General features: G+C 34.7%; 1 protein-coding gene across 13 annotated transcripts in view; it reads right to left on the bottom strand.

Annotated features, from left to right (window-relative positions):
• Akap6 (A-kinase anchoring protein 6) overlaps positions 1–24,531 on the bottom strand; it is a 642,973-nt gene that overhangs the window by 253,520 nt on the left and 364,922 nt on the right. For all 13 annotated transcript variants that reach the window (XM_087197081.1, XM_087197084.1, XM_087197080.1 and 10 more), the window contains one exon: positions 5,980–6,102. In XM_087197081.1, coding sequence (XP_087053207.1) covers positions 5,980–6,102 — 123 coding nt within the window. The remainder of the gene's footprint in view (positions 1–5,979; positions 6,103–24,531) is intronic.

Below are 24,531 nucleotides of genomic sequence, written 5' to 3'. Positions count from 1 at the left end.
GCAGCTTCCTTGATCTGAAGCTTGGCCTTCTATGTCTAAGTAAGCATACTTGCTAGGACACATTGATCTTTCCAGGACTGGAATCCAAATGTGCATTTGCTGAGAATAAGAACTATTACATGCTTATCAGACTGACTTTCTAGGTCTGCCTAACTAACCCTTGATTCCTCAGACTGTTGAGATATCTGTGTTCTTTTGGAACAAAACTCCTAAAATAGTTTCTTTTAAAAATATTTTTCTATCCACCTCACAGATAATGGAATAATTCCCTTAATATTTAAAAAATAATTTTGCGTATCTGGAAGCAAAATACCAATGACCCAACAGAAAATAGGCCAAAAATATGAGCAGAGAGTTCTCAAAAAGGAAATACAAATAACTCCTAAAAATAGAATCATACTCTACCTTAAATATAAGAAATACACACTAAACTAGAATTAAAAGTTATTTGCAACTATCATAGGGACAAATGTGATAAAAGTTTTACAAATGTGATAAAATACTCTGATAGCAAGAATGTGCAGCAATACACATTCTCACAAATTGTTGAATATGAACTGGAACAATATCTACCAGACAGTTTGGCAATATCTGAAATGCTTAAATGTGCATAATCTTTTAACTAGAAATTTCTAAGAATATACTATGCTAGATGACAAATTTCTAAGTATAATCACTAATGCACCATTTTTAATAGAAAAAGATTATGAAGAACCTAATTTTCCAGCATAATGAATTGGTTAAATAAACTATTCCATATTTATAAAGGGAAGATTTACAGCCATAAAAAAAGGATTAAATAATTTTATATTTACTACTTTTATATTTGCTATTATTTACTAATAACTTATTTTGAATTATTGTTAATATAAATGGAGGAAACAAAGTAAACTACTTGTATGCATTTGCTTTTAAATACATGGGATAACTGAAATAATATGAAAAAATAAGGAATAGTGGTTGCTCCAAGAAACTGGATGAACAATGACTGGAGACTTCCTTTTGATTTTTACTGTTTTACTGCATTCTTTTAGAATTTTCTGTCATATCTATACATATCCAGTCAACAAAAACCACTTTATAATTGATAACCATTTGTCTATACTAGTATATCAAGTACTAAACTCAAATTTGCTTTCCATTATCCTTTTAATCACTCAAGTAAACCCATCCTGAACCTCATTCAGCTAACCTATGCCAGGCTGATCCTACCTCCATGGGATTTGGCTAATTTGTGTCACTCCCGTTTTAAAAGAAAACCAAACCTACAAGGAGTCCTCATTGCCTCCAACAAAAAAGTGTGATGGTAAAAAGTCTTTCAATCTACTTTACCACCCAGCCCCAATCTGCAGAAATCCAACCTAGTCTTAGCCATATCAAATGGCTCACCATACCTCCCTTATTTTACCTATAAAATTTCCCAATTCTATCCTTCCATCTCTATGCAGCAAAATTATCTAAGTCCTTTGAGGTCGACATCAATTAACTTTTAAATCTTCTTTATCCCTAGGAAAAATCAATAAAATTTTTCTCTGTACACCTAAAAGAACTTTATTTCTTCTATAAAGTTTACTTTATACTTATACTTTATAAAAAGTTTACTGATCAGAGTTAAATTAGTCATTAGTCTACAAATGACTACATATAATCTATGATTATAACCTTTAGATTGAAAATCCCTGAAATAAAGAAATCAAGTCCTTTTTTACCATAAATTCTTAGAACCTAAATAACTTCCTGGCACTCACAAATATTTGATATAGAATGAACTTAAATTTACAGTTCCCATTTTACCCATGTTTCTCATTTATCAAATGAAACTAAAAATGTTGTTCCCCACGACTATTTCTATGTGGTCAGTTAATGTTTGTCCAACATAATATGGTGCTACCTATGCAAATTCACTTCCCAAATCTAAGACAAACCTTTGTGATTAGTTCTTTTTCCTAAATCTTGCACAGTTGTCTGGAAATGGTTTGACTTCACTTTCTCCCATTGGATATTCTGATTGGTTATACATAAAGGAATTTCGGGTTTGTTGTTGTGGGATTGATTGCATATGCTGTGCTACTCATTTGGTGAAATAGATATGCATAAAATGCCTTGGGAGAACAGAGTTATCATTTCAGAAAAAAATGGATCTGAAATGGAATCCATACAGGAAACAGTTGCTTGACTGCTCTACTACTTTACTCTTAAAACACTTTAATTTTGAAGATCCTATAAATTCTCTTAAGGAAAACAAATTAGTTTTCCAAGAACTATTCAGGATGGTTATTTATTATACTTCTATTCATTATGCTTTTTCTCAAGTTTAATCAATTAAAAATCTTGTAAAGGGAAATACCTTAAATGTCCATCAACATGCGAATGGATGAACAAAGTAATATATCCATACAATAGAATATTGCTCAGCAATAAAAAGGAACGAACAACTGAGCTATGAAGCAACATGCTATATCTCAAAATAAGTATGATGAGTGAAAGAAACCAAACCAAATCCATATTCTAGAAAATACAAACTAATCTAATTGCCATATAAAGTAGATCAGTGGTTGTTTAGTGATTGAGAAGGGGATAGGGAAGGGCAGAAGGGGGAATTATGAAGTGTTGTAAAAAAGCATTTAGGGGGCAATGAATATCCTCATTATGTTGAATTTGGTGATAATTTCATGGGTATATATTTGTCAAATTGTCAAAACCTATAAAATTGTATACTTTAAAATATGCAAGTTGATATATGCCAATTATACCACAATAAAGTTCTTTAAAAGGGGGGGGTGGCAGGAAAAGGACAGAGGGGAGAGAAGAGACAGAGAAAAGGGAGAGTCTGTCCAAAAATATATCCATACAATGCCATTTAAAAAGTTTTATTCAAAGAATGGGAATGTTCATTACTCACAAAATATCCTTCCAAAATGACATTTTCCTGAAAATGTCATTTTCTAAGAAGATAGGAATTGTATTTTTGAAAGGACCAGCCAGGTTGCAAGCAGATGATTGATTATCATGGAAAATCATTGATGTATCATTGTAATTTCACAGTATTTCTTACAGTTAAAATAAAGCTCCTTCATGTCTTTCACAAAGGTATTGTAAAGCTTTAATTGATTTGTGTTGGTAAAAACCCTTGGCTACCATCATGGAAAATAACTGAATTAATTATCAAAATACAAATATACAACTTTTTTGTTGTTTCTAATGTTTATTTTTTGTTATACTAAATATTGGAGGGTACTAGCTATTTTAACTCATTATACCAGGGGAGATTTTTATTCTAGGGGCTTGTTCCTTTGTTTATTTAAGATTAAATTATAGAATCTATAAATATCTTTAAATAAACTTGTATGGCTATCTGTACTACTGCATAAGCTTGGAAATCACTTTCCCACTTATTAAGCAACAGTAGTGATTTAGGTAGGGTGAACTAAGGAATATAAGTCCTTAAGTATACTCATATATTTTCTTTTATAGGAACATAGAATTTTTTGCCTTCTTTTGAGAAAAAAAATAATTTCATATTAACTCAGCATGTCAGGAAAGAAATATGATGAAAATATAAATGACAATATTGGTCAGGAGTACAATGTTATAACACTCATAGAAAAACTCAGAATTTGAAAGATGTTTGAGCCACAGACAAGTAATAGACAGCATGCAGTGTAACAGGGATTCTTAATGATTGTCCTTAAGTATCACTCAGTAACAATCCATACACACCAGGTCTCTCGCGACTGTTAGATATTATTATTCATTATTTTAGAAGTGAAATTTGCGATTGTGACTTAACATCCAGATAATAGGTCTGGATATTATAGTCTCTCACTATTTGAAAAGTAGAGTAAAGATGATGTTTCTACGTCATCTCTATTCCAACTAACAGAAAATAATCATGGAGAAAAACTCATCTGAGAAAGTGTTAATCATTGGCAGAAATATGCTATTTTTAAAGAAAAATATCTTAAGAAGGACTCTTAGCTACAGATCTCTATAGGGCAGATCCACAGCAAAGTAGGTAATGATTCCCACATTTTAGATGACAATGTCATTATGAGGCAGGTATGGATGCCTAAAATTCATACAGCCACCTGTAAAACATTCTGCAATTCATAAGGCTAGATAGAATGCAGTAATCACCAGGCACATATGGTGATATCAATTCATTTCCTCAGGTGCACTAGCCTCATTTCAAGTGCACAGTAGATACATCTGGTTAGTGGCATCTGTGTGGACAATGCAAAATAGAACATTCCTTCCTCAAAGAAAATTCTGGTGGATAGATTTGGGCTAGAATGAGGTAGAGGCCAACAGAAGGATGCCAAATAAGGATTCTGGAATAATGGAGTTGAGAATAAGAGCTTACATTGCTTTCAAAGGGACTTCTCACTGAACCCCAAAGGAAAGGATCTTGGCTCATATTCTCCTAGCCTAGCTTTCAATAAATAATCTAAAGTGCCCTTTATGCCCCCATGCCCTCTGGGACCTCAAAAACTAAGTGTGTGTTTTCCATAAAATATTAAATCAAGAAGATTAAGACAGCACACTTAATGTGAAATAAAGTTCATATACTCCTGTTTAAACACAGATTAGAATTTCTGTCAGAACAATGCCAGTGAAAAGTTGACATTCTAATTAATACAATTTACATTATAAAGCACTGAATATCTTCATCTTGATATTATGAAATGCCCTCTTTAAAAAAAAAAAAGTGAAACTCTACTCAACAGGGAATTGAGTACTGAGGGCAGTATTTTAAACTCCATGTACAAGAGAGATGGTTAGGGTCACTGACATTTTTACACACCATCAACTCCAGTCTCTAAAAGGGAAGCCATACTCATCCTCTGATGTTGCATTCTTTATCATTCACAAAGCTATTTGCCTATAGCAATAGGATTTTGAGGCTGTTTTTCTTACAGTGATATAAATCATGCTGCAAAATACAACACCAAAAATCTAAAACATTTTCATTCTCTCACTCTCCTCTCTTTTTTGCTTCTCCAAGTCCTTCCCTACTGTCTCTCACTTAAGATCACAGAGAACAGTTCTGGAACCCTGTGAGCATCCACACATGTAAAACTACCACACAATATTTACTTGATCCAAATTCTGAGTATGTAAGAGGGGCAGGAAATCAACCCCACAGTTGGGTACCCAAGAATTCATGTTCATTGCCTTTGTCAATTTTATGCTATCAGTGAAAGGAATAAAGATGAGATCCTCAAAGCTTGAATTTTCATTTCCTATGACAATGTGCTTTTTCTTCATGCTTTATCACACTCCGCTTCGTGGTTTCCACCCCTTTATAATTGATATCGGCCATTTGAAGCATTCAGTAAAAACCTCATGAGGTTCATCAAATGTCCCTTAGTCTATAATTCTTGCTTTTAACATACTCAGAAGCATATTCATCCAAGTGTTTTCCACTTCTCCTCCATAGGTTTCTCTGTGCATAGGGACGGGTGTAATGACAGTTGTATTAATTATCTGCTGAAAAATCCACATAGCAGCAAAAATGATGGAAATCATCATTTTAAATATTTTATTAAAATAACCCAGTGTAGAACAGATAAAGAAGACCCTCTTGATAATGAGAGGCTCATTAATTTTACAAGAATTCTGGAAAGCTTAGAATGGTCATCAAAATTGTCTCTTTAATTCGTTTTTATAAAAAAGAGAAAAACTTCAATTGTCATTAGAGAGCAAGGGTTGAGCAAAATTTTCTAAGGTGTTTTTGAATATTTACATGCCTTTCTCAAAAAAGCTTTGAAAAATCAGCTAGAAATGAAGAGAATTTAGGTTCTATACTATTACTTGAAATGCCTGCAAATTTTCAGCTTTTGTAGTCTTCCCTATTTAAAAACTTGGATTCATTAGCATATAATGACTTTTGATAACTAAAATTGATACTTTACATAGACAAGCAGCACATTAAAATCTTCCAGTTACTGATAGCAAGTGCAACACCATCTCGCTTACCAAGTGTGTCTCCAGGTATAATTTAAGGCCATCCATCTCTGCTTTGGGGGGAGTCCAATTTTCAGTGGTTTCCATGGCTTCATTTAACCACTGAATGAATTCATCCAGCTTGTTTACAAACCCCTTGTGAGAAAAAGGGAAAAGGATAAGAAAAGAATATGAGTTGGTTATATTTTAAATCAATCTTTAAAATTTCAGACTTTCACCCATGATGAAACCACCACTGCACTCCCATCCTAGTGTCATGTTTCTGATGAGAAAATCTCCACTATTCTTGGTCCTGATACCTACCCAAATAGGAAATTATTCTCTCAATTTTTTCCTATGAGCACTTTCTTAAAGATCGGGATTTCACTTTGGATCGAGGTTTCGCTGCACAGGTGACCTCAAAATACTGAAACATTTCTGGCGTCTGAAAAGCATCCCCTTACCAAAAAAATCAGGTCAGAGCTTTTAGGAACACTCATTGGCTTTGGGGAAATAAAAGTATCTCTGTAAAGATGCTGTTTCTTACTCAGAAGCTTATGATTAGCTGAAGTAGAAATGTATTTTCTATTTTAGCTAACGTAGAAATATATTTTTTAAGTCACTTAAGTGTTTAGAGGCACCTGGATGAGTTCTGTCAACAACCCAATTGTCTGTGGCTGAGCCTGAGCGGTAAGAAGAAAGGAAGGGTAAAAGAGTGGGACCAATGAACAAATGCAGACACCTGACTCTAGGGATCTGTGGGCATAAAGAAATGTTCTTGCCAAGGAAGCAAAAATCATAATAATCTTGCAATTTTTCAAATAGTGGTTATAAAATTTTATTGGCCATTTAAAAGTACACATCTGTAGAAACGAAAAATATTTTTAAAAAATGAAAGCCAAGCTAACAAAACTAAGGGAAAGAATGGGGCTGGGCTCTTGCTCTCCATGTCTAGGTAAACAGCACCACCTGGAGGTCAGAAGGAGCAAGGGCAGGGTTCCATAATTTTACTTAAGAGGGTTTGACATGCTATTTCCCTATTAAATTTAAACCATCCTTTAGATTTGACTTTTGATTAGTTTTTATTAAGATTTTCAATGCCTAAGAATATCTTAAGACCGAAGTAAGAATAAGTGAAAATCCATTTTATCATACTCCACAGAAGGTAGGTTTTATTATTAGGTGTCCTACTAGATAATTCTTTAAAGTCTATAACTTTGATTCAAGCAATTGATTTGCCACAAAATAATTATTAGAAAAAGAAAAAAATGGGATTGATGAGAATAGTAAAGATAAAGGCAGAAAATGACACTCAGAAACATATCCCATCTACTGAAAGGGATAGAGCAGAGAGATGTGTGCACAGCCCGTAGTCAGATCAGACTGTGCCCCACATGCTCTGCATCTTGTCAGCTTGCATGGAGCTCTATTACCACAAGCATGGAGTATCATGTTTCCTGTATTCATAAATGCTACCAAAAGCTTCCTCTGTCAAAATATCCTACTGTGTCAAGTCTCAGAGGACAGTCGCACCCAGCATACACATCACAACTAGATTTCACAAATGCAAGATTTTCCATTTAGTAGTGTTTTAAATATCTATCCTAATCAGGTAGTTTGGGTGAAGCCAATAAAAAATGTCATCTTAGAGACAGCTTAGTCAGAAACTCAGATCTAGCAGTTACAATTGGCTGAGCTGTGTGATCTTTAATGCACCTCAAGCCCTAGTCTCCATTCCTGAATTAGTAATACCACTGAGGCTTCCTCCTGTCATCACTCAGAAGAGTTTCTTCCAGGTGAGGTAAAACAGAGGTGATTTTATGAATTTCACACAATACATTCCTTTATCAAATTTATTTTCTGACTATCGACCCAAATTAACCTTTTTATCTAATTTCTTTATATTATAATTTTTCTAAGCATTAAGAATCCATGCCAAATATTCATTTTCTCTTTGTCATATATTTATCAATTAATCTGCTTTCTTCTTTCCTGCATTTTTTTATAAATTTAAGAGCGATTTTTTCATTTCCTACCCAATACTTGACTATTTCAAAGTAGAAATTGCCCATATTCTATTACCAATAGACCCTTGCACCTTTTCAAAATAGCATTCCTCAAACCCCTTTTCCTGGCAGACTATTCAGGGCTCAGAATATTCTACAAATTTATATCTGAGTTGATATTTGCCGTAAGTCTCTTCAGATGTGTACGTTAAATTTGTGAGAAGGGCAGAGACTGTTAGAACTCAAGTCCTAACTCCTGATACTCTCATAATGAAAATTTTATGAAAAATTAAGAGACCTTTGGTGACCAGCTGGACTTATAGAAATGCTATCTATTCTCTACAGAAGTTTATCAGAAAAGCATAGTCTGGGGTGGTGGATCACTGCAAGATAAAATAGTATTTCATGGTATTTATAGTCTTAGCCAAAGAGTATTAGACAATATGTGTCAGATTTCCTAACAGAAACATGACTAGAAACATACTTAGCTGAAATTTGTGAGATACAGATTTGGCAAAAACCATGGGATCTGGATGAAAATTTCTAGATGACATCTCTGTCTAGTCCAGCTAGACAACAAAACAGAGCTGTTTAATATCAAGGAAGTAGAAGTTCTTTCAAGGCTTCTTTCTGAATTTCTTCTGAATTATCTCATCCTCTCCAATATTTTTCCAAACTCTTTTCTTGCCAACAGTAAGTCTCATCAATCACAATAGAAATTTGACAAATCTAGTGTTCCAAACTTGTAGTAAAAAAAAAAAATCCTAAGTACTTTATTTCCTCTCAGGGAGATCTTAGTTTTTGATTTTTCATTTTGGTTCTGTGCACAGCTTCAAAAATATAAACAGAAATGAAAGCAAGTGAAATTGGAATCCATTCAATTCTTCAGATCTTTGTCACCTGCCTTTCTCTTTCTGTGTCATTATCTTTATCTGTGTAGTGTCGTCAGTGTTCTTTGTGCTGTGGACAGTATATTGGGTACTATTCCTATGTCATGAAATTGTGTGTGTGTGGTACTGAAGATTGAACCTAGGGGTATTCTACCAACAAGCTACTTCTACATCTCCTGTCCTTGTTATTTAATTTTTAAGACAGGATCTCAGTAAATCACTCAGTAAGTTGCCCACACTGGACTTGAATTTGTTATCCTCCTACATTCAGCCTCCTGAATAGCTTGGATTACAGGTGTAGACTAGTCACACCTAGCAAGATTCTCTTAGAAAGACCAAGAAAGTACTATGTGGTGCATAGATCCTGTAGATGTGCAGAAGTATTCACATTTAAACCCATATAATAAGTGCCTGTTGATAATTTTCAGAAGCTTCACTGGAGTGTTGGTGGTGTGAATGAAGGAAAATGAGGAGGATATAAATAACAACATAGGAAAATGGGGAAAATACAAAATAAAGAATTTATTCTTAAACACAGGTCAAATTCTAGTACAAATATAGATCATTTATTTCACTTACTACGTATCTCCTAAGTGTTACTATGTGTAAAGCATACTGCAAGACATTATTAGGAATACTGAGATATATATCACTGTGGCAAAAATTTTAACAGAATATAAAGCATGTGTAAACACTGACCTACTGAAATCAAGTAATTTTAATTATTTTAAAAAGTTTCACAATAAATAAAAAGTAAAGACACTCTCCTGGATTTTGTAAAGACCTATCCTGTTTATATCAGAATTCTGTCTGAATCCAAATCTGTTACTATTCCTAGTATTGACCTACTAGTTGTGTTTTTCTAGTATTCAGAGTTCCATACTTGCTTACCTGGAGAGTCAAAGGTCATAACAATCAGATTTTCTTTATGATACAATCCAGTGCTGCCACTGCACTACATAATAAGCACATTTTACGCACATTCAACTCACTGACACAAGCTGAATTATAACCTTTGAAAGGCCACATTCTAGTCTTTGTTGTGCAAAACATCTACTAATGTATCTGTTCAGTATCTTTCCTGTCATTTTTTATCACCAATTTCCTTGTCCCCTTCTTCCATTTCCTCTTTCTGGCTCTCTGTCAAACTACCCAGGGCTATGTGGGGAGTGACATAGTCCACAAGCCTCAGTGCTGCCCCCACCCATGACATTACTTAATCACTTCCTTCAGTGTGGATTCCTTGCCACCTTCACATTTGATATTGGCTCTGAGTCTATAAACTCTTGACTGGGGACAAGCCAAGATTTAATCCCCAGAAGAAATCTCAGTCATTAAACTTGGAAGAAAATGGAATACAGTTGGCCCTGCTATCACCAGTTGCTAGCACACCTCTCACTTTCAAATAATTTGTACTTAAAAGTTTCACCATAAATTGAAAATGTAATAAAAAATTTACCAACAAAGAAAATCCCAAGTCCTGATGGCTTCACTTCTGAATTCTACAAGACATTTAAAGAAGAACTAACGCCATTACTCTTTAAACTCATCAAGGAAATTGAGAGGGAAGCAAGGCTTCCAAACTCATTCCTGGAAGCAAGTGTTAATTTGATTCCAAAACCAGGGAAAGACCCAACCCAAAAAGAGAACTACAGGCCAATCTCCCTAATGAACACAGATGCAAAAATCCTCAACAAGATACTGGCAAACAGAATACAGAGGGTCTTCAAGAAGATCATACATGCTGACTGAGTCGGATTTATCCCAGGGATGCAAGGATGGTTCAACATTCATAAATCAATAAATGTAATACACTATATTAACAGAGTCAAAGAAAAGAAAATATGATCATCTCAATGGATGCAGAAAAGGCATTCAACAAAATCCAACACCCATTCATGATAAAAACCCTACAGAAAATTGAAATAGAAGGTCTTTGTCTCAACCTGATTAAGACTATCTATGAAAAACCAACAGCCAACATCATACTAAATGGTCAAAAACTGAAAACTTTCATGCTAAAGTCAGGAACAAGACAAGGATGCCCACTATCACCACTCCTGTTCAATATAGTTCTGGAAACATTAGCCACAGCAATTAGAAAAGAGAAAGAAATAAAAGGAATAAAGATAGGAAAGGAAGAAGTGAAACTCTCATTATTTGCTGATGATATGATACTTTACATAAAAGACCCAAAAAACTCTACCAAAAGACTTCTAGACTTAATTGACAGATTCAGTAGAGTAGCTGGATACAAGGTCAACACTCACAAAACAATAGCCTTCTTATACACAAATAGCAGACTCACTCAGAGAGAAATTAGGGAAACAATTCCTTTTACAAAAGCATCCCAAAAAATGAAATATCTAGGAATCAATCTAACAAAGGAAGCAAAAGAACTCTACACTGAAAACTACAGCACCCTGAAAAAGGAGATCAAGGAGGATATAAAAAAATGGAAAGACATCCCTTGTTCCTGGGTAGGAAGAATAGTGAAAATGGCCATACTTCCAAAAGTACTATATAGATTCAATGCAATGCCAATTGAAATTCCAACAATATACTTCACAGAGCTAGAGAAAACAATCCAAAAATTCATTTGGAACCAGAAGAGATCTAGAATTGCAAAAGCAATTCTGGGCAACAGAGACATGGCTAGGGGTATCACAATACCCAACTTGAAACTATACTACAAAGCTACTGTGATAAAAACAGAATGGTACTGGCAAAGAAACAGACCCAAGGATAAGTGGAATAGATTAGAAGATGTGGAAACAACTTCAGACATACTCAGCCACCTCATCTTTGACAAAGGAGCCAACACCCTCATTGGAGGAAAGATAACCTATTTAATAAATGGTGTTGGAAAAACTGGATTTCAACCCGTCAGAGATTAAAACTAGACCCATATCTATCGCCATGCACTAAACTAAGATCTAAGTGGATTAAAGATCTAAATATTAAGACAGAAACACTAAACTTGCTGGACGATAAGTTAGATAGAACTGTTGAAGATATTGGCATAGAGAAGACTTTATGAACAAAACCTCAGTAGCACAGGAACTAGCACAAAGAATCAACAACTGGGATTTCATCTTAGTAAAAAGCTTCTGCACTTCAAGAGAAGCCACCAACAGAGAGAGGTAAGAGACAACCTACAATATGGGAAAAAATTTTTAGCAGCTGTACCTCAGACAAAGGACTACTCTCTAGAATATATAAAGAACTGAAAAAAATCAGAACCCCCCAAATTCAAAGACCCAATTCAGAAATGGGCATCTGAAATGAACAGACATTTCTCAAAGAAGTAAAAGCAGCAAATAAACATATGAAAAAATGTTCAACATCACTGGTCATTTGAGAGATGCAGATGAAAACAACACTGAGATTCCACCTCACCTCAGAAAGAATGGCTGCTATCAAGAAATCAACCAATAACAAATGCTGGCAGGGATGTAGAGAGAAAGGAACCCTTCTCCATTGTTGGTGGGAGTGCAGACTGGTGCAACCACTACGGAAATCAGTGTGGAGATACCTCAAAGAACTAGGGCTGGAGGTCCCATTTGATCGAGCTATTCCCCTGCTAGGTATGTTCCCAAAAGAATTAAAAGAATCATACCACAGAGATATATGTGTACCCATGTTTATTGTGGCACATTTTGTAATAGCTAAAGCTTGGAAACAGCGCAAGTGCCCATCAACTGGAAACTGGATAAAGAAGATGTGTTTTTTTTATATAAAATGGAGGACTACTCAGCCATAAAGAATGAGAAACTAGAGTCATTTATAGCTAAATGGATGCATATTGAGGCCATACTCTTAACTGAAATAAATAGGACATACATGTGTAAATACCAAATAGTTTCTCTAGTGTGAGAAACTGAGAGTGTAAATAAGGACTAAAAGGATTAATAACTAATAATTGATACTTTGAAATAGGAAAAGGTCCAAAGGGGTAGGGGTGGTGGGAGGAGATGGGGAAAGGAAAGAATGGAAAGGAAAAATTATGAGAAAAGAAAAAAAATGGAAATGAAGTATGTAAATAGGGAAGGGTGGAGGGGTGAAGGGAGCACAGGTAATGGGGAAAAGATACATCATACATACATACATATCTTGTATCCAAGATACATCATGTACAGGTACAAGCACCCAATGATAAATGTAAATGTACTGTATACCTAAAATGTACCAATAAAAGAATTTAAGCAAAAAAAAGTTTCACCATAGGTGTTTTTTAAAGCCACTTTTTAATCTTTCTGAAGCATTAATCTCTTTAAAGACTAAAAAGTGAGTGAAGATCCACATAAACATATTCTTACTGGTGTGTAAAAATTAAATTGCCACAGCCCTCAGCTAGCTAACATACATTTGAAGATTTTATTCGGAGAGGACATTTACAAGTCTTACAAATAGCTACACTCCCATGATAGATTAAGAATACTCATTATTTCATTTATTTTCCTACTTCTTTCTCTCCCACAAGGAATTTTATTATTTAATTATAAACTACAGGGATAATTACCTTTGACCTCTGGAAAAGCTGCTTTGTGTATTCACAATAAAAAGGAGGGGCTTCCTTGTACCAGATAAAGGGGCCAGGAAGCATTCAGAGCAGAAAAGGAGATATGGTACCTGTCTTATGGAACCAAAAGTCTAGGAAACTAACTTAGTCTCTCTCTCTCTCCCTCTTTCTTTTCTTTCCTTTCCTTCCCTTCCTTCGTTTTTTTTTTTTTTTTTTTTTTTTTTTGAGATTACTGTCTCAGCCTCTTGAGTGCTGGTATTACAGGCATGCAACACCATGCCTGGGTGCTACTGAATAGTTTAAAGCATTAAAATGTATGTATGTCTTTCTTAGGATTCTAGTATAAAGGATTCAGGGAATGCTCTCATCCAGGTAATTCTAAACTAAATGATAAGTACTCCTCGTATATAGCACTCATTATTTGCTAGGACTTGTCGGTACTTTATATATAATAGATCACTTAAGTTTCATAAAGACTCCATGAAATGAGTATACTTGTCACTGTCCTTTTACAGATGAGAAAAGTGAGGTCCAAGAAATAAGAAGAACTGCTCAATGCCCTGTGGTGGCACAGGAAATGGGTAAAATCTAACACAGCCTCACTGGCACTACATGAAATCATGAAAGGCCTGCTGATCTAACAGTTTGTCTATGTCCTTGGCACAAATTAGAAATTGAAAAATATTTAAATGATGATTAATATCGCTTCTCGGCCTTTTGGCTAAGATCGAGTGTAAATGATGATTAATTTTTGAGATAAGGGAAAGTTATATTAAAAGAAGAAAAAAGAAAACAATACTTATAGTCAATCAATATTGATAATGTTAAGAGAATAGTTGCTACAGTCAAACAAAACTAAATGTGATTCTAGGAGTAAACTAAGTGTTTTACTTAGTGCCTTTGAACTTCAGTTTCCTCATCTATAACATAGGGATAGTAATATTCATCGTGGAGCCACATGAGGACTACAAAGATTATATTTTAAATCCTAATATAAGGGCTTGACAAATTTAAAACATTTTAAAGTCATTTCTAATCAATAAGTTCCAATTTGATCTTTTATCTCATTCACTCAAAAATGCTTGATTATTCTTTAAGTCTATAACACTGTGTTCACTGCTGCAGGGGAGATAGATGGGAAAAGTCCTCACACAGCCACAGCTCAAGTGGTGGCAGTAACTGCTCTGGGCATTCAGAGAGGTTGCCATGGCTTCTGCTTCACATCACTGAATCAGTGAAGAGGAGGTAGCATCTGAACCTATACATTAGCAAGGATTTCACTACTCCTCTACATAACCAGTGGATCTAGGGGTGATTATATTTTTATGTCAATAGCTACAAGTTTAAGAATAATCTCACTTATTAATTTGTCAACTTCTTTGGAGCAAGTCTTTTAAATTAGCAATGGGACTACTGCTGAGTAATACCTAAAGGATAGTAGAATCCTCTTAGCCATAGTGAAGCTTTGTTTAGGCTCTGAAAACTAGTAAATTAGAATTCCATTCAGAAGCAAAATTATACATTGAGATTTGGTATGTCTATCTACCAACATATAGATTTTAAGCTTACATTTTTGCACATAATTCTTATACATGGAGTTCCTATATGAAAAATCTGATTTATATTTTGGACAATAATAGCACTTACAGGCAATTTACCTTTTCTCAACTACTTATCTATATATGTACTTAATATGCCACCAAAATCCAGAAGCTCAAGATAAAGTGCTGGGGAGTTAAAAGTAGTACTCTGGACTTTACCATCTTACTTATCTTCCTTCCTGCCTAAAAAATCCAACCCAGAAGAGAACAGATGGCTTATTCTTTTAGAACAATCACTGAAGAAAAATTACAGTGGTTTCAGGCAGTGTTAAATCTGATGTCACAAAAAATTCAAATATTGAAATGCCTTATGAAATATTTAGCTTCTTTTCTAAAGGTTGAATGTGATGTCTTCAGAATATAAATACATTCCTGGTGATATTGTTCTGGAATAAAGATAGAAGGCTATAAGCATGGAATACAGAGAAAAATAAAAACATGGAATAGAATTATTCTTCTGCTGTGAAAGGGTTTCCTTTGACAACCCTAGAAGCTTTGAGTACAGTTGCTTCCTATGGGTTTATAGAAGAGATTATTAATGATTTAAATGTAAAACAAGACTGGAATTCACATCATCAACATCTAACAAAAATGGATATGAATAAAATAATTGGGTATAAACTGGAAGTAACAATAAACTGTTATTAATACCAGCTGAGCACTTACTATGTGATAGACTCTTACATAATCCTCAAAACAAACCCTATGATATAAAATTTCCACTTTCTCCATTTTATGGGGAAAGAAGCTAGGAATGCTCCCAGGTATTCTGGAAACAAATATTTGTTAACTTCCTCCAGATAAGATCTTGCCTCAAATATTTCCAGTCGAATATGGATAAGTAGATTAGATCATCTACATATGCCACCAAGTCCCAAAGACCAGGATGCTCATATCTTCAAATTAATGATTATGATAGTTTAATGATTTAATTGTAGGTTTCATATATCCAGTATTATAAATATCAATACTTAATATTTGGAAGCTATCTATGAACTATTCTTATAATAATATATTAATGAATTACCACAAATGTCCCCATTGTCCAGATAAAACAACCAAGGCATAGAGTAGTTATGTAATTTACTACAGATCATAAAACTATGACACAGTTAAGTAATTTTGTTCCAGAGTACAAGCTTGGAGTACTACATTGTACTCTGTCTCTGTGCTCTTATTAGGTACACACAGAGGGAAAACAAAGGACAGTAACATCCTGTGTTGTCCATTCTTATTTCCCAAGCCCCTGTGAGAACTTTACCCCTAGTTACGCATCTCAACTTCTTTCATAGCTCTGTTTCAGATCATTCTTCCTACAGGTTGTGCTTTTTCTTTCCTGTTCGCTTTCTTTCTTTCTTTCTTTCTTTCTTTCCTTTCTTTCTTGGCTACTGATTCTCTTTTGCTTTTTTCTTCTCTTCCCCATTCTCTTAGTTCCACCCTTCCCTAGTTCTCTACTCCTCTCTTTTTTCCCCTCTCCTCTGTTTTTCTCCTCCTTTCTCTGCCCGATATCTTTTCTCTACAGCTTAAAGACTTCCCCCACCTTTCGGGGCTAATCAATCACTTCTAGTAAACAACATTTCCCAACATGTCCATAAAGTTTTAATGAAAGCGGCTGACTCCTTGACACTAAAGTGCAAAGCTGAAAATGTTTTAATCCTATGTTTAGATGAGCTCTAAATGCTTTCCTGATTAGTAAGACCTCCTTGCAAATCAAATCTATCTGGAACAGGAATACATATGCCTAGATGGGAATGTCTGTAGAATACTAAGTTATTTGAGGGATTACATGTGAGTGTTGAGTTGCTGTTTATCTACATATTCTAAATTTTCTCTAGGGAAACTATAATTCTTTAGTAATAACAAAGTTATTTTTAGAAAAAAATGGAATTTCATGAGCAGAGAGTATCATACTGAATGACCAAGAAAATGATACAGCCACTTTTCTACAAAAGAACTGCAGAGCAGCAAGTCAGTAAAGGGTAATAATTCAGCAGGTATACTATCATTAGAGACAAGAAGACAGAAAATAGTATCACTTAAATATATCTGCTAGGAAAACAGAAAAGGAGAAATGGTATAAGTTCCCATGGAGATTAGAAGTATAGACCAAATCTTTTTAAGGCCCCTAGAAGGTGTCTACATCAATGCTCCCTCTCCATTTTACAAGTAAGGAAAATGAAGTCCACAAAGGTTACATAGTTGACTGAAAACACACAACCAGTAGGTAGCTGAGCCTTCAGAGTTGTGTTCTCACACATGCATCAGATTATAATTATTTATTTTTATATTTTCATACTCATCCCTTAGACAAGATTTCTAGAGTTCAAAAAAAGAGACAGAACTAGATTTTTTAAGAATAATGTAAAATTTCAGAGTATTATTGGTTTATCAATTGTGTATACTATCTAGATTGAGTAATATTAAGCTAGCTGAGGTTAAGTATTTAATTGCCTTTTTTGTTTAAACTCCATATATGTGTGTGCACATATATGTACGTATATGTATTAGGCCATTTATTCAAAAATATTTTTGATACTTTACTATGAATCAGAAATTGTATTGGAGTTTGGGAGTCACCTCTCAGTGATCCATATTCTTAAAGATTTCAAGAACAGTAAAAACACAGATAATCTATATCAATAGTTCTCAAATTTTAGTCTCAAGACTCCTTTAGATTATTAACGATTATTGAAGGCTCAGAAAACTTTTGCTTTCTTTGAGCTATATCTATCAATGTTCATTTCAGAAATTTAAAAAAATGTTATTTTTAAATGACAATCTAAAAAATGAATAAATGACAATAATCTTTTAGGTGTTAACATAAATAGTATATTGTTACGAAAAATAAATATGTTTTTAAAAGTAATGAAAAGAATGTCATTTAGCTATATGTAAATCTTGTGACTGTCTTAATAGAGGACAGCTAGATTACCATTTCTACTTCTGCATTTAATCTATTACCACATTACAATCATGTAGCCTCTGGAAAATTCCACTGTACACAGAATAAGAGTGAGGAAGAAAACAATGTATTAGGATTAATATGAAAGTAGTTTTAACCTGTGGTTCCCCTAAAAAGGTGTTGGGAACGCCACAGAGGTGCCTGGACCACACTCTGAGAACTTTTGACACAGATTATCCCTTATGTTCACAAGCCATTGGAAAGGCCTTTGATTCAGTCTTCCAGCAGCAAAGGGAGCTTCTTGAAGAAAAGCACAACTAAGCTGACCCCTGGCAGATAAGTCTAATTATTTCAGAAAAAGAATAAAGAGGACTGGACAGAGAACATTCTTGGCAAAAAGCTCAAGAGAGAACTGCTCATTCTGAGCTAAGTAGCCGAGCATGGCTAACGTTCTGGAAGCAAATAGGGAAACAATGAGAAATGAAGTCTTTGAGTCTGGATAGGAGTTTGCTCTGGATTTTGGACTTCATCCTAAAGATAACTGGTGACCACTGAAGTTTGGAAGCAAAGGAGAGACTCTATTAGAAATTTTCCCAAAAGGACAAAATGTTTCACATAATATACTGCAATGATGCTCCCTCTGACTAAAAATTGCTATGAAATTATTATTTATAAACACATAATTATAAATAAATATTATAAATATGTATAAATACAATAGATAAGTATGTAATTTATAAGGTTGTTGTGTGACAGTATTATGTCAGAATGATGTTTATATTTGTCTAAATACACATAATAGCATGAATTCCCTCACATAAACTTCCTAAGATGTCAGAGAAGTGCATTAACTAAAGTTATTGTGCCAATTAGAGGAGAATTATCTTTAATACAATATAAGAATGATCTGTCACCAGGCATGGTGGCACATACTTGCAATCCCAGCACTCTGGGAGGCAGAGACAGAAGGATCATCACAAGTTCAAGAACAGCCTGGGCAATTTAGCAACTTAGTAATGCCCTGTCTCAAAATAAAAAGGGGGCAGTGATGTAGCTCAGTGCAAAAGCCCTGGTTTCAATCCGCAATACTGAAGAAAAAAATGATCCGCCAGAGCAGGATTGCTGGAGTCTCATGAAGAGGAGGGTGTAAGAAGCGAGAGTAGCCATTACCAGTACCCAGAAAGGGGAGGAGTGTCTTTAACCATTGTAAGTGGAGATTGTGTAAAAGGCTGGCTTCATAATGACTGTAGTGGCTGAAGGTGGGAGGAGAAAACAGAGTGGGGGCATTTGATCCCCAAAGGCTAGAATTATCTATAAACATGAGCTGCTACGTTTTGACCCTTCCTCTCCCACACCACAAGAGTTAACATTTATTGAGTGAATACTAAATTCCAGATACTATTTTGAGCTCTTTACACATTTTAACACATTTAATTCTTACCATTTTATGTGATAGATATGCTTTATAATTTTATTTTGTAGAGGATGAAATTAGAGTACAGAGAGGTCAAGCCACTTGCTCATTATAACACAGGTTATCAGTATAACATAAGTGCATAAGCTATGACTCAGTCTAGGGAACAAGGCTCCAGAGCCCATATTCTTAGTCACCATGTTTTACAATCATCCAGTACCAAGGTCTCCTCACCTATTAATATATACATTGCTCCAGAGATCTCCTACTGATAAGTGCAATTTTTCTTTTGCCAAAAAGTTCCATCTAGTACTCTTCTGAATAATCAACTTTTTGGTACTTTGAGCAAGGCTACTCTTATAGTTTATTCCAGCCATAATCCCCAGGTATAAAAGTATGTCAGAGAAAGAACTGGGTGCAGTATGATTCTTCATAGGTTCTACATCTCATTAATAAGACCCTGGTCAATAATCTCTTTAGAATAGCATACACCAAACAATATAAAATTTGAGGTGGAGTGAGGATAACAAGGAAAACAGCTTTAATGAAACTTTATTTTGGATAGACTATTTTGGTTTAGGCCTATGTTTCAAAGTTTAATGGACAGATGAAGAGCAGGCATATCTGCCCTTGTTCCCCACCTTAGGGAGAAAGCATTGTATCTTCTCCATTCATATAAGGCGTTCTCGCTGGAAGTATGGAGTACATGTCTTTGATCTGTTGAGAAGGTTCTGTTCTACTTCTAGTCTCCTGATAGCTTTTACCATGAACAGCTGTAGAATTTAGTCCAATACTTTTTCTCCAACTAGTGACAGGATCATATGGCTTTTTCCTTTCCGCTGTTAAAATGATGACTTTTGGGGGTGGATCTTCCAATGCTGAACCAACACTGCCATCCCTATAACACTGCCAGATCTGACTTCTAATAGTTTGTTTTGGTAAACAAATTTCTATCTATGTTCATACTTTTTTCTTCTATTATCTATATCCAGTTTTAGGATTAGCACAATGTTGATTTCCTAAAATGTGGAGGGAAGTGTTCCTTCTTTTTTCTGCTTTTAATGTTTGATATAATTTATCAGTTAAAATGTATATGAGCCTGTTGTTGTCATATAGGTAGGCCTTCAAGCTAGGAATATACTTTCTTTAATAGGTGCTATTCAAATTTTATATTTCCTCCAGAGTTAGTTTCATTAATTTGTCTTCCAAGGCACTTCTTAGAAGTTGTCAAATTTATTGCAAAAATGATTTTTGTAATATGCATTCTATACCCTTTTAAATTCTGTAAAATCTGTGGTAATGTCTCCTAGATCTTCATATTGTAATTTTAAAAATATATAATTGATATTTTGTAATAGGAAAAAAAGGTCTAAAGGAGCAGGGGAAGTGGGAGGGGTAGGGGAAAGGAAAGAAGGGAAAAGAAAAAATATGAGAAAAGGAAAAACATGGAAACAAAGTCTTTGCAAATAGGGAAGGGAGGAGGGGGTGAAGGGAGGTCAGGGAAATGGGGGGGGGGGAAAGAATCAAGATACTCATGTAATTGGTACAAGATCCCAATGATGAATGTAAGTGTATTTTATACTGAAAATGTACCAATAAACTTAATGGAAAAAAAAAAGGAAAAAGAAACTTTATTTTGGAAGTTGTAATGGTCTTCTCTATGCCATAGAAAATAAAGAAATCCAAAGTAAAACTATTTTTGTTAAACTTGTCATCTTTATTTTCGGTCTTGGGGAGGAAGAAAAAGTAGAGTACTCAATTGCCAATTATGATTTCACCTCTCTGTCTGTCCATACCCTCTGTCAACACACACACACACACACATGCATGCATGCACGCACGCATACCACACACACCCTTCCCAAGCAAACAGTGAACAGTCTCCAGAAAAAAAGTCAAAGTATCAAACATGGTCTTAGCATGACGAGTGACCTTCGCATAGGACCTACACTCTTGGAATGATATTTTCCATGTTGTCTGAACAGAGTGCAAGCAACAGTGCTGATGGGCATCACAAGGCCAAGCCTGCCAAGATTTCCAGTCTGCTTCACTTAGTTGATTTTATTTGCATAAATTCTGACTGATCCATATCAAATTTTTACTCAGTTATTCACTTGTTTACTGTCACCATTTGCCTTAGTTTCTTGGCATCTTATAAACACTATCCAGGCCCCAGATTCTTCTAGGATGTCTGGTTCCTGTCATATTACAATGCTAGGAATGCAGCATGAATAGCTTCATACCTCCAGGCTTATTAGTGCTGCAGCCTCACATTCACTTACTATTAGGAGCGTCTAAGCAGAATTTATCCAGATTCCCATGGAACATAAAGCTAACCATGTTGAAGTGATATATCCCAATGAATAGTTTCAGAAAAATCACTGCTATTCTTAGTTATTCCTCAGTCAGTCTTTCATAGAATTTAAGAAGTAAGGAGTATTTCTAGGTCAATCAATTTAATTCCTTTATTGATGCTTATTTCTAAAAAACAAGTTTGAAAGGCTAAATTTTACAATGATATTTAGAGGTAGAAGTAAGATTCTTATTCTAGTTCTTTACAATGTAACTGGTGCTAATTCCCTAGATTCATAGAGAAAGTCATAATGATGATAAGACTAACATTTATGCAGCTTTGAGTATATAGTGAGCCTTTTCTCTTTGTAATTTCATATAATAATTGGTACAATGGGATGACAAACATAATTAATATCTCACCTTAAGGCCACAGGCTTATATAGTAAATTTCATGTTATTTATTCAAGTTTTTATAATTAAAATGTAAGGTTGTGAATTATGCCCCAAATTCCTGCCCCCAACTCCTATGTTCTTCGGTAAATTAATAACTTTTCTACCTCTCTCTTTCCTCACTGAGAAAGTGGGAACATAATATGTCTGCATCAAGAAGGGATTTGTTTCAAGAATTCAACGTGATGAAGTATTAAATGAATACATTCCTTAGCATCTTGCCTGACACACTGCACACAGGCAATAAATATCAAAATTTCGTTTAGTTTTTTTAATTGTTATTTTTTCAAAAACATCTCTCCAGTAATACAGAGTCATTACTTTAGGCTTAAGGATTATTCACTAATGCCTAAGAATTATCTTAGTTGAAATTTAAAATGCACAAAACTGAGTTTATTCCTCTTTTAGTTTTCATCATTATGGAAACATTTGCTGCCAAAAATGCAGTTAGGCACAGTCATCACATTAGCACAACAAGATGTCATTGCATCATAACCCTTTCATACCAAGAAAATCACGAAGAACTTGATATTTTCATTTTGATGGTTAAAACTAAACGAAAGGGCAGATTATTTTCCCTGGGTATTTCAGAGGCCACTGACCAGATGCAGTGACTGGATGAAGCCTCACGGTGGTGCTAAATCATCGCTGATAAAGCTTTTGAGACTCGAAGGCTTCACAGGCACCAAACTGACTCTGGATTAAAACATTCTTAGTGTATCAACCAGGAAGAAACTTGCTTCGGATACTTGTAGTTCTTAGCCAAAATTAACTTTACATGCTCAAAAAATCTATTCGCGAATATTCATTCATGATGACATTGCAACAAATAAAATATACACAAAAGGTTTTTTACTATCCTTAAAAAGAATTTTGTAGCCTCATTTTAAAAAATGTTATGCTGATTTAGAATTCTCAACTTGGATTTGGGCTACAATGTTTGCATATAATGTAATATTTACTTTTCCTCCATTCATCTACTATGTATCTTCATTTTATGTGTCCCTTGGAACAATTTGTTAAACTCTCTTACATCTCCCAGCCAGCAAATTTCAGCTTCAAAACTTAACTCTTTCAATTTCCTTCTTCTTTCACTTTCTTAATTTAAAACAGACACAAACTTTTTATCAATTTGTCCTTTATAACATCTTCCACTTCTTCACTCTCCCTTTCTTTAGTCTGCTTCTAAAACCACAGTTCAGATCCTTTTACCACATGTCTAGGTTATTGCAAAATCCTTTGAAATTACCTTAAAGGGCTACCTCCCAACCTTGACTGCACATTGCAATCCCTTGAAGAGTTTTTAAATATGCCCAACCCCTGAGATTTTCATTATTGCTTTGGAGGTGGAGCTAGATGTTTTGCAAAGCTTTCCAGTGATTATAATGTATAGCCACAATTTCAAATCACTGCGCTTACAAGTGTATCCAGCATACCACAGCCAGATTAACCTTCTTAAACTACCAACTCTGTGGGACAAAATTTTAAGTCATTTCCCATCATAATTGTAAATTAGTGGCTTGAAGGCCAAATCTATCTCATGACTCTATTCCGTTTGGTCTGTTTAAAAATTGTTCAGATCCAATATTTTAAAATTGAGGGATGTCACAGATTTCCTACTTCTTTTTGAAAAACTGTAAGATCTGCCACAGAAGGCCCAGATTTCCATGCAACTATCATCTGAAATAGTGGCTGCCTTTCAGATCTGTCATGTGTCCTCCAATTGATTCTATCCATCATTCCCCATTTACAATGGCTGTATGACTCATTTTTATCATTTGTTTGGCCTCTTAGAGTCACTTTAGTTTGTAGCCCTGGTCTACAGGATAAAGTTCAAACTCAATGATACATTCACTCACTCATTCCCTTACATATTTATTTATTGGTGGATTTATTAGACAGATATAGTGGTACCTTGGCTTACAAACTTAATTTTTTTCATGATTCTGGTAGCAAAGCGAATTGAATGAAAACCGAATCAAATTCAATGGCTAGGTTCAATGTCAACCTTATGGGAAATTTGATTCGGTTCTCATCCAATTTGGTTTGCGACCAGAATAATAGAAAGAATTAAGTTTCTGAACAATGGTACCACTGTAATTGCTTTGTGGTTTTCTTACACAAACATTTGGAATTCAAAGTCCCTCATATTCTGATTATATTACAACTTTATATTATCCTTTCTTTTAACAAACTTTAGTCTAATCAGCAGTTAAAGAGACATTCTTCTCCTAATAGTTAGAGCCTGAGGCTCATTTCCAAAACTCCTTTGCAGTTAGGTGATGCCATATGATAAAGTCAGAGCCAATGGGATGTGAGCAAAAGTGATATGAGAAACTTCTAAGTCATATGGTAAGAAGAAAGCTAACTACTCTCCACTTCCCTCTTCTTGTGAATTGCAATATAGACATGTTATTTAAGAGAGCGGGAGGGACAAGAAAATAGATCTCTAGATGGCTTCTGTCTTCCCTGGACTGTTTGACTCTTGCTAAATGAGAGAGAAGG

This window comes from Heterocephalus glaber, unplaced genomic scaffold, assembly GCF_053883595.1.
Source record: "Heterocephalus glaber isolate CG9 unplaced genomic scaffold, H.glaber_assembly_v1.0 deba00001662, whole genome shotgun sequence".
NCBI classification, from domain to species: Eukaryota; Metazoa; Chordata; class Mammalia; order Rodentia; family Bathyergidae; genus Heterocephalus; species Heterocephalus glaber.
The sequence above is the reverse complement of the archived record's forward strand: the minus strand, read 5'-3'. Positions and strand labels throughout refer to the sequence as shown.